We start from the raw sequence: 12241 nt of genomic DNA, 5'->3' as shown, positions 1-12241 counted from the left end.
GCCAGACAACCCCAGAAGGAGTGTGTGCTGAGGTCTTCGCTGAGTTAAACCACCTAACTCCGCTGGTCAAAGAGCCCACTCGAATACCGGACGTGGTAGGTCGAGCAGAAAACACTCTTGACTTGTTTCTTACCTCTGACCCTGGTAAGTACACTATTAGTGTTCTATCTCCTTTAGGCACATATGACCATTGTGTTATATCAGCAATTTTTCGTGTTAAAACTCTTCAGTTAAAAAAGAGCTTCTAAGAGAACGGTTTGGCAATACAAGAAAGCCAACTGGGACGGTCTCAATAATTATTTTAGGATCTTAACTTGTCACTATGCTTCCTTGATAGTGGCGTTGACGCCAGCGCTGATATGATCACAAGTTTGATTCTCCTGGGAACGAGAACTTTTATCCCGAATAGGGTTAAAAGCATCAGACATCAAGCCCAAGGAAAACGCAAGGTTCGATGCGAGCTGTAAAGAGGTTATTAGTGTCAAGAAGGTAAGTTTCCGTTGTTTTAAAGCCAATCCAACTAAGGAAAACCGGAATAAGTTTAAGCAAGACAGGAAGACCTGCAACGCCCATATTCGACGGAATAAATTTTTACATAACCAAAAATTACGGCAAAAAATACTGCAATGCCCCAAAGGCAGTACAAATTTTGTGGTCATTTGTAAAAAATATGAGGAATTCTTCCTCTTCCTCGGTTCCTACGCTCGTTCTGAATGATAATCTATTTGTTAGCTCTTTAGAGAAAGCAAATCTCTTTGCTACGTAGTTCATCGCCAATTCAACGCTGCCAGTGAGTGTTATGACTCCGGATGGTATCCCCGCTATTGTTCTGAAGAGGTGTCCTTCAACGCTGGCAAAACCACTGCGTAAGCTTTTTCATCTGTCCTACTCCTCAGGTCTCGTTCCGAGCGGATAGAAAACTGTATTTGTCCAGAAAAGGCGAATCTTCCTCACCGTCTAATTACCGACCGATTGCACTTACTTCCCTTCTTTCAAAGGTCATGGACACGCTGATTAATTATCAGCTCAAGAAATATCTCGAAGATCGAAAGCTCCTTAATGACCGAAAATACGGCTTTCGTACCAAAAGGTCCACTGGTGATCTCATGGTTCATCTCACCGAACAGTGGAACAAATATTTACATAGTTTTGGAGAAAGTAGGATTATTGCACTTGATATTTCAAAAGCATTTGATAGGGGTTGGCATCAGGCTCTCTTGTCGAAAATGCGTGCTTTCGGTTTTCATGAATCATTTGATTAGTAATTACAATTTGAATCGTTCAATACATTACATACATTAGTAATTACAATTTGAATCGTTCAATACAAGTTGTATTAGATGGACTGAAGTCTGAAAATCACAACATAAATGCTGGTGTGCCCCAGCGCTCTGTTCTATCTCCAACACTCTTTCTAATTTTTTATTAATGATCTCCTGTCTGCAACTTCTAATCCAATACATTGTTTCGCTGACGATAATACTCTTAGCTTTTCATATTAGTTTTCAGATTCACACCCTCCTTCTTCGGATGTGGAACTTCACGACAAAATATGAAAAGCTCATTAAATTCCAACCTAAACAGCATTGTACAATGGAAAATAAGAAAACGCGTAGAATTTAATGCTTCAAAAACGCAATGCTGTCTTGTATCGAGTGATACAAAGCGAAATATACACCCCTTGCCATTATTCTAAAATGTCACTTACATCGAGGAAACTGAACATCTCGATATTATCGGTATGTATATGAACGATCACATACGCGATGTCGCCAAAAATCCGCAAGATGTTTGGGCTTTCTAAGGCGATGAAAGAAGTTTTCCTCGCCCTCTGATCTGGCTGTTATTTACAGGACTTATAACTTATCTGGGCTGGTGCTCCTGCAACATACTTAAGCCTCTTAGATAGTATTGAACGTAGAGCTTTTAAATTGATTGGTTATATTACCATCATAAGATCATTTACGTCACTTGAACATCGTCGAAATGTTTCTTGTCTCACCCTGTTTTACCGTTATTTTAATGGTTTATGCTCTAGAGAAATAGCCAGTTGCATTCCTCCCCTTAAACAGTTCAACCGTAATACTCGCGCTTCTAGGAATGCTCATCAGTATACCCTCGAGCCCAACTTCGGTCGTGCTGTCAAGTACAGAGATTCGTTCTTTAGCCGTACTATGCGAATGTGGAACGCCTTGCCACATTCTGTCTTTCCCAACCGTTGCAATATTCAGGAATTCAAAACCAATGTGCACCGACATCTCCTTTCAACCCCTCTCTCCCTTTCCTAGTGCTCACACTGTGTCTACATAAGGGTAGTATTATCTCTTTGAGTGTGCGCTTATTATTAAAAAAAAAATATCGAAAGATTGAGGACATTAAGATGGTGCTTCAAGAAGAATGGCAACAAATATGCTTAAAACATTTCTTCGCCTTGAGGAAGCCATTAAATCGAAAGGATACGCAACTAAGTAGTTGTATAAAGTGTCCGATTATGTGTGAAGTTTTAAATTAAATAGTTACTTTAAACAAAAAAAAAATAATCTGATGATTGGTCGACTACAAAAGTATTTTTATCTTAAAAGCAAAACTGATACAAGATGGCGAATTTGATAATTTATTAAGGTCTTATATTTCAAAACGCATCCTTTGAATATAAGAAGTTATATTAATGCATATTTTTGTAATGGTATAAAATGGATTAATTTGTTTCTTCTTGAAAAGTGAAGTGTGTACAATACTACTCTACAACAATAATGGTCTCACACATAAATCAAACAGAACCATAAAGAAATAATAATCCTTAGACGTTGCTCGCAGTTAAAATTATAGACAAAACCATCACATTTCAAAGGATACACTTTTTTTTTGTTTAAACATTTAATGACTTAAATTAAGTAGTTTATAGTTCTGGCTCAACTTGTTCTAAAATTAAAACTGGTCCTTGTGGTTGCTTCGGCAACGGAGTAGCTCGATATACTCGTCTTGGATTGGTGACTCGAATTTTCTCAAAACGATCCCTCCGATCTTCTTCGTAATGATCTGTTATTTTACGGTGATTCTTTAAGGTAGTTCCATTTATGAAACTTTCTCCACATACACCGCATTGATAGGGCTTCTCACCAGTATGCCGACGAATGTGAAGATTCAAATCATTTCTCTGGGCAAATCCTCTGTCACATTGCGTGCACTTGTATGGTCGTTCACCAGTATGAACCCGAATGTGCCGTACAAGTTGGTTTGCTCGTGAAAATGCCTTACCGCATGTTAAGCATACATGAGGTTTCTCTCCAGTATGGCAACGTTTGTGGACAATTAGGTCTTGGCGACGAACATAACGCATTTCGCACTCGTCACAACCGAAGGGCTTTTCGCCAGTATGCCGCCGTATGTGCACAGGTAAGCTTTTTTGGGGGAACGTATCGCCACAATGTGGACATACACCAAATTTCTCCGGTGGTTTACGGATACCAACTGCGAGTTCTCTGTGTAGTTGAATATGCTTTTCAAGATTCGTCTTACGCGAATATATTTTACCACATTCATCGCACGCATGATTGTGTGAGTCAGTTTCGTTGCCATCACTCTCTTCATGTTTTGTTGGTGGTTTTTGTTCCTTTTCCTGCTTTTTTAAACTTGGTTTTCTCTCAATTTCAATGCCGCTAAAAAATAGAAAATTATTACTGAATTCAATTTTGTGTAAACAAAGTATTTACATATTTATTTCATTTGAATCAGTTAGTGGCACAAAGGGAGAACCATATGATTTAACAGACATTTCATCAATATCATCAATATATTCCGCAAAATCTGTAAATAGAATTGGTATGTTATTTAATTTTTTTTAAATATGTCAAGAGTGTAGTTGCCTGTTTGGAAAGGTGAAATAGTAAACAAGAAATAGTGTAAATCCTCAGTTGTAGCGCCGGATTCCATATTGATAGGTATGTGTCTCAGCTTTGCAATCACATTTCATTTATTTATTTATTTTGTTCAATACAATAATTACACAACATTATGAATTCGCGTCCTTCTTTTTAATACAAATTTGGTAATAATATTGTAAAGAAAAATATAAATGCATACTATACAATAGTACACATTGAAAAGTACCCTTTAAAGTTAAAAATAAATACAACTTATATATTATATATGACATTAAACGTGTCTTAAACAAAACATCGTAGTATCCTTAATCCAAGCTGTTAGTTGGCCAATCACGAATGAGACATTTGGGTTGGTTGATGGATTTCTAATTGCCTATAAATCCAAATGGCTCGACAACTTGAAAATAAAAAAAAACTCCAACTGACGTATGGGGTTTTCCATGTGTAAAATAAATCAATTTATTCTTGATCTAGATCTGTCAAAACATAAATTTTCTCTTTTTAGCATTCCATGGGACAAAATAAATTGGTTTATTTTTGATTTAATTTCTGCATTTTTCGTCAGATTGGTCCTTCATTGCACCAATACTAATACAGTTTTTATAAAATGTTAGCTGAAAATTTGACAGCTCTACCGCGCTCGTTAACACGTTCACGAAATTACACTAATATAATGACAAAAAATCAGTTCCGATCGTTTTTCATGCGCAGGAAAAAAATCAATTTTTGTGGCAAACCTGATGAGGTTTTTCTAGGTAAAATAATTGAATGTTGTTCAAATGGTAGAGATGTGCATTCAAGAGGACACTAGCGTACACAGGTTTTTCTCAAAACCCACCTCTGTTTATCAACTCCTACTCTCACCTCCCCGTGGTGAACATCGGGTGCCTAGTACCTCAACTGGAGATTGTGTTTCAACCCCAGTGGAAAGTTGTTGGGGGCAGCAAACGAGAGAGAGGGGGGAGAGGGGTTTCCATTAAGGTACCTCTCCTTATCCAGACTGCCCGAGATGGAATCAACGGTGGCGGAAGCATTATAGGGCTTCTACGAATTATTCGGAGCACAGGCCTATAAGGAGCGATTTTATCCGGCTCCCCGTCCTTGGAGTTAAACTAAGGATCTGGCCCACCAGGTTGGGGGTTGTACAGTTGGGGTGACTTCCTGGCCACGTTAAAACATCATAGTTGCGAAGCACCAACAAGCTTCGTATGCGGACGGATTTACTGTTGACAACCTATACAAACGAATTAAGGACAACGAACTTCGGATATGCACGTGGAATGTAAGGTCCTTTCACAGACCACGGGCGGCCGAAGAATTAGCGTTGGCCCTAGACTGCTATAAAGCAGACATCACCGACCGACCTGTAACCGTATGGGCTTTTGTTATTAAATTTATTCTAATTGAATGAATATTTTTTGAATTCGAATAGAAAATTTGAAACCCACTTGACACCGACCGACGACGACGAACGCTTCCAATTTATGTTCTTTTTTGTATGGCTGTTTGCAATTCCTAGTTGTAAACAAGGTTTAACTACCATCTCGCTTTAAAGCTAGGATAGGTGCACTGCTCCTACTAAAAGGAGATCTTTAGTCTTATGCGTGTGTAGAGTGTTATGTTTTCCCTTTTTTTTACGTAAATGTCACTCGACAGCACTATAATTGAGTGACATTCACCACTCCATTTATAGGATGTATCGGTGATGGAAAATCGCAACTTTGTTGCCGCATCATATGGCAACAGATTCATGTTGCATAACAGGGTTTGAATGCAAGTTAAGGAACAACATTGTATGAGTAATAAAACCTGGAGCTTTTCACCCACAAGTGCATTATGAATAATGGTTGTAGGTCTAAGAAGAAACAAAGGCTGGAAAAGTAGGAGTAGGTGTGTGGGTGTTTATATAGGGTCCATAAAGAAAAAGCGTTGGTAGGAGGTTTCTTTTTTAACCAAGACACCCCAGAGACAAGTCGAGCAGCAGAAATCCTATTACCATACTCACCCAGAAAAAGACTTGGCCAATCGGTTATTTTGAAGTCAGATAGGAAATTTAAAACTTTGTTTGAAAGTAAGTAAATTATATCAATATAGTGAAGTTCAAATGAATAAAGAACTTATTTAAATTTTAAGGAAATTAGGACGAACGTCCCATTATACGAGGGAGAATAGATATATATAATCATATATATTTATATATATATACATATATATTCCACCACATTCCCTAAAAGGAATAAAATCATTAAACCGCCTAAGGTAAGGTTTCCTAATTATTTTGGCATAACAAAATTACAATAAACTGGCAGTTCGCTAAAAATTGTGTTTTTTAAACTAGCTAGGTCGTCAAAATAAAATTTGGCGGCCTGAACAAAGGGACCAAAGGGACCTAAGGGAACAAAGGAATACCTATCCTTATGACGGTACAGGAAGTGGTAGCAGAAAAGAAAAGTTAAAGTTCAACAAGGCATAAGACAACGTCAATTTTTAAAATTTGTTTTAATTGCAAAAGTGCATAAAGTGATTTTTATAAATTAGTTAATTTAGTAAAACAAAAAAATTTTAATTTTCTAAAATAATCAAAAAAAAAATCAATTTTTATTAATTAAAAGTGCATATATACATATATATATATATATATATCAGTATCTCTGCGTGTATTCATAAGCGTACACAGATATATATATACATATACTTAAAATTGAATTTTTAGTATTAATTTTGCTATAGTAATTTTTCAAAAAGAAAGTGGTGGTAATTTTTGTGTGATTTTTAAAATAAAAAAAAAAAGGAAAGTGCATATTGCCCATCAGAACCGCCAGGATTCATCGAGGAAGTGGCCACTACATCGAGAATTTTGGGGTAAGTTTTTCATGTAGTTCATGTCCAAATTGACATATATATATATATCATTCAAACGTTACCCCCTTTTTCATTTCTAATTTTACTCTTGTTTTAAATTATTGAAAGCATATATTTTTTTATTGGTTTAAATATAATGACAATAACTTGAATTGTAATTAAAATAAGTCTACCTAATGGAATCATTAAATTATATGCAATATATATAAAAATATGAAATTTTAATTTTCTTTAAAAAAGGGGGAGATGAGGAAGTGAAGATGAAAGGGTAGGAAGGAGGAAAAGAGGAGGTGAATAAAAGGGGTTGTTTAGCGAGAAAGCAACCAGGTAGGGTGGGTAGAGAGCATCTCGCGCATCACTACCAGCTAGATGAAAAGACTGGCATATTTTTTTTGCTAACGAGGAGGTCATCGAATCCACTCTTGAGCTAGTGAGGGATATTTTTATGTGCCAGCAAGGACCTCATCGCAAGAAAACTCGTTACAAAAATGGCGCCCAGAACGTGGTGTCCTACTATCAGCAGATAGTGAGGCAAACATTTATTTTTTTTAACTTTTTCATTTTTTTTGAGTCACAAATTTCAGTTTAACATTTTTTTTTCTTTTCATGTTTTTTTTATTCAGCATCGTGTCGATTGCAGCAACCTTGTGAGTCCCGGTTACTTGAGTTGATGACTTGGTACCGCGTTGCAACAAGGAAGCTAAAATCGATTTGCTATTACGCAACGAAATGACCGTAAAAACCTAGTCTTTGGGCATCTGAAGAAAAAGGTATCCAAATCGCAGGTGGATACGGTACATCTCAAATTTTTTTATATTCACATTTATATGAGACCTCTTGATGCAAGTGGTGTCTTGGATGGTCCATATAAAATTTTGATTTTCACAAATTTCAGCTGAGTTTTTGGAATTTTTCAGAGTCTTCATATGATGATGTTGATTGTCACTGATGTCCTGAAAAGTTTTAAGAATCACAGCTGAAATAATTTACAACAGATTACATAAACAAACCACTAGTTTATTTTAATTTTTTTTATCATTGATTTTTTTTTGTTGACTCGAAATAAACCTCCTTTTTATCCTCAGCAGTTACCTTTTTCGAATTCATTTCTCATCTTCCCTTTATATTTTTATGATAGAAACAAAAAAAAATTGATTTTTTTATTTAAAGTTTCAACTACAAATATATAGTAAGTAAGTACGATTCCTATCATACTTACATACATATTATATACCATATAATATATTAATTTTGATATAAAAATTTCTTTTATTGAACTACAATAATCAGATCATTAATTCTATTAATATACAATTTATATAAATCACTTTAAGAATATTTTTTGATTTAAAACAAACATTTACATATTTTGAATTGAAACTACTATCGAGTTTTTGAAGAAGCAATTTCGAGAAGGAAATCGATTTTTTTTAAGTAGGTTTTTAGAGTGAGGCCTAAATTTTAGTTCAATTAAAGGTCAAAAAGACAATTAACTAAAGTTAGGTTCGTTCGACCGAAGTATGAGCAGAAGTCGTCGGATTTCAATTTACGACGACATAGACGTTATAAACGCTCACCACGAAGCAACATTCGAAGAATTTTTTCAAAGGTTTAGAAATACGGTGGATAGGTTCAACCTAGATAACTCATTCAGTTTCTCAGAAGAATTAGAATCTTGTATTTCGAATTCAACTTTTAATATGGCGGATCAAGAAGATCCTCAGGTTTTGGAAGGCCAGTTACAAGCCGAAGATCTTAGTGAGGAACGAACAGATCAAGGTGAAGTTAATGTTAATCCGAATGAAGAAATTATTTCTAGGTTAGAACGGAGTATGGTTCAGAACCAAATGAGAATTTTTCAACAAATGGATATTTTCATGGGGAACGTGTTACAAAAATTAGAAGGTTTGCGCTTACAGCCGCAACAAACAGTCAACCCTCCTCAATTAGATAGGCAAAGCTCTAGGACGGTCCAAGTTCCTTTACCCAGGAGTTCAAGTGGCTCAACAACTTTTAGCGCTTCGGGTCCATGTAGGCTAGATCGTTGGAGCATTAAATACGATGGTTCTGATAATGTTTCTGATTTCCTTTTGAAGATAGGGAGAATGCAATCTTCGTCTTCTTATACCGACGAGCAAATCGCAGCAAACTTTCATGTTTTGCTTGAAGGCCGACCAAATAAATGGTTTTGGGGATACGTAAAGAAGTATCCAAACGCGGATTTAGCTTCTATAAAAGAAGCCATGAAGAAAGAGTTCGGTAGGATGGAGTCTGAAATCGACATCTACATGAAACTCATGTGTCGAAAACAGGGTCCCAAGGAATCATTCGACGATTTTTATGTCGCAATCAGTGGCTTGAACGACCGTCTGAGAGAACCTTTTAATGATAAGAAATTGATCGAAATTATTAGAGGTAATTCGAAAGAAAAATTAGGCGAGATTTTGTTGTCAGCTGAAGTCAAAAACTTAGAGCAACTTCGACAAAAAGCTCGCGAAGCTGAACGGTTTTTAAACAAACGAAATTTTAGTCATCGATCAGTCCATGAAATCGTAGTCGAAGAAGAATATGATGGCGATCAAAAAGTTGAAGAAGTTGCAGCTATTTCTTCAAGACAAAAACCTATTTCAACTGCAAACTATATTTGTTGGAATTGCGACCAAAAAGGTCATGCATACCATTTTTGCCCATCCGAGGTAAGAAATTTATTTTGTTTTCTGTGCGGTGAAAAGGGCGTTACCACTGTTCAATGCGGTAAACACCAAAAGGGAAACTTCCCGAGGGACGAAACGAGGAGTGGAGAGATTCGTTCCTTAAGGAATCCCACGAACCACTCACAAAATTAAACAACAAACATGAAATGAATTTCACGGATGAAAACGACGAAGACCTGAGTCCGATTAAAATTCTAAAGAGGGAAAGGTCCAACGTCGAAATTGAACAATTTCATCCGATGGAATTCCATAATCTTAAATCTCTTCACGAGAGAAAAATAAATTATGAGAAGGTTCGATCCCGAATCTTCGGAACCAACATAAAACCAATAAGTTCTAAAATTTCTAAGTGTCGTTATCGTTTTCAAAATCGAAAAAAGTTTCGAAAACAAATAGTCGAAACGATTATATCGTCTAATACAGACGGACGCATGTATGCTAACGTCTTTTTAAATAATGAGTCGGTTTTTGGACTTCTCGACAGTGGAGCCTCGATATCCGTATTGGGTGAGGGATGCTTCGAGTTAGTTCGTAAGTTAGGGGTTGAAATGTTACCCTACAATAACGTAGTGCGTACGGCAGATGGCAATTCACACAAAATTGTGGGATATTGCGAGATCGAGACCAAATATAACGGCATATCAAAGAACTTAACTTTTTATTTGATACCAAATTTGACGCAAAAAGTTTATCTCGGTATGAATTTCTGGCGAAGTTTTCAGTTAATACCACAAATAAGCGAAGTCGAGTTGGATTTCACCTCCGGTGAAACTGAAGAAAACTTTAAAAATGAAACCGAGTTGATGAAACTTTCAACCGAAGAGTCCTTTCAATTAGAAAATGTCAAGAGACAGTTTCCAAATTTCGTTGTCCTTGGGTTAGGAAAGACAGACCTTGGGTGTCACGTCGTTGACACTGGAAATGCAGCCCCGATTAAATCTAGGCATTATCCGTTGTCTCCAGTTCGACAAGGCGAGGTCTATAAGGAGTTAGATCGTATGTTGGAGCTAGGAGTTATAGAAGTAAGTAACTCGCCATGGAGTTGTCCCGTTGTGTTGGTGAGGAAACCCGGTAAAGTCCGCCTTTGTTTAGATTTCCGAAAAGTCAATGCTGTCACCGTTAAGGATGCGTATCCGCTGCCTCATGTCGAAGGTTTGTTAAGTCGGATAAAAGACACGCACTTTATCACGGGGATAGATTTAAAGGACGCCTATTGGCAAATTCCTCTACATGAAAAATCTCGGGAGAAAACAGCTTTTGCCGTACCTGGTAGGCCGCTCTACCAGTTTAAGGTAATGCCATTCGGTTTGAGCAACGCTGGACAAACGCTATGTAGAGTTATGGATCAAGTGATACCTAGTCATCTCCGTGATAATGTGTTTGTCTATTTAGATGACTTACTGATATGTACTTCGGATTTCGAGTCGCATTTACGCATCCTTAAAGAGGTTGCATCTTGTCTTCGCCGAGCAAATCTAACAATCAATTTAGAAAAAAGCAGATTTTGCATGAAGGAGATCAAATTCCTAGGCTTTATCGTAGGTCAGGGAAACCTGAAAACTAACCCAGACAAAATAGAAGCAATGGTCAATTTCCCAGTTCCAACAACTGTTAGGCAAGTGAGGAGATTTTTGGGTCTGACTGGGTGGTATAGGAGATTTATCCGGAACTATGCTGATTTAGCCGCTCCCTTAACCAATTGCCTTCAAAAGAGATTTAAATTTGAATTTACATCGGAAGCACTTGAAGCTTTCGAAAAACTTAAAATAGCTCTGTCGTCAGCTCCAGTTTTAGCTGAACCAGACTTTTCGAAACACTTCATAATTCAATGCGATGCTTCGTCTGAAGGAGTAGGCGGCGTTCTCTTTCAAGTGGATGAGAACGGCAATGAGAAGCCCATCGCTTTCATGTCGAAGAAGCTTAACAAATCCCAGAAAAACTACACAGTTACGGAACAAGAGTGTCTCGCTGCGGTGTTAAGCGTACGAAAATTTCGGCCTTACGTCGACGGATTGCCCTTTACAATCATCACCGACCATTCGAGTCTTAAATGGCTCATGTCGATGAAAGAGTTATCAGGCAGACTTGCCAGATGGAGTCTAGAACTCCAAGGGTATAACTTCTCAATCGAACATCGCAAAGGAAGCCTAAACGTAGTGCCGGACTGCCTATCACGAATGAACATGGATGAAATCACAGCGAGCGGAACGGTAGTGGGTAATGGGATTTGTGAAGATTCTTCGATAATGACATGCGGTGATATCGATTTAGATTCGGCTGAGTTCGATTCGCCACAATATACCCACTTGAGAGAAAATATCTCCGAAAACCAATCGACCCTTCCAGACCTCGTGGTGTCCGGAAAATTCATTTACCGGAGAGTCAGGTTTAGAACCGGAATTGCTGACGAAGAAGATTCACTCTGGCGATTATGGCTTCCAGATGAACTAACTCAAAAGTGTATTGAAATGTGCCATAATACCAAATTAAGTTGCCATAGTGGCTTTGATAAAACTTATGCTCGCGTACGATCCAAATATTATTGGCCGAAAATGATTAGAGATGTTAAGACTTACGTGAAAAACTGTGAAATTTGTAAAATGGTTAAGGCACCAAACGAAATTCTACGCCCACCGATAGTCAACCAAACAAAAACGGAAAGGCCCATGCAACGACTCTACGTCGATTTCCTTGGCCCGTATCCGCGTACTAAGCGAGGAAACATTTACGTTTTTATTGTGGTTGACCATTTCACAAAGTTTATGTTTTTCAAAGCCTTAC

General features: G+C 37.3%; 1 protein-coding gene and 1 long non-coding RNA gene across 2 annotated transcripts; one reads left to right on the top strand and one right to left on the bottom strand.

Annotated features, from left to right (window-relative positions):
- Window positions 1–2605: 2605 nt before the first annotated feature.
- Window positions 2606–10890, bottom strand: LOC129945432 (zinc finger protein 271-like). Its single transcript, XM_056055192.1, is given in 4 exon segments — window positions 2606–3659; window positions 3714–3807; window positions 10190–10332; window positions 10862–10890. Coding segments are annotated over 4 exon segments (1026 nt in total). The 3' UTR covers window positions 2606–2899.
- LOC129953388 (uncharacterized) lies at window positions 5840–6454 on the top strand. The gene is made up of 3 exons (XR_008782512.1): window positions 5840–5955; window positions 6018–6143; window positions 6223–6454. It is a non-coding gene; the product is annotated as an uncharacterized LOC129953388 (long non-coding RNA).
- Window positions 10891–12241: the final 1351 nt, after the last annotated feature.

This window comes from Eupeodes corollae, chromosome 1 (genome assembly GCF_945859685.1).
Source record: "Eupeodes corollae chromosome 1, idEupCoro1.1, whole genome shotgun sequence".
NCBI lineage: Eukaryota > Metazoa > Arthropoda > Insecta > Diptera > Syrphidae > Eupeodes > Eupeodes corollae.
This window is presented reverse-complemented; position numbering and strand designations above follow the sequence as displayed.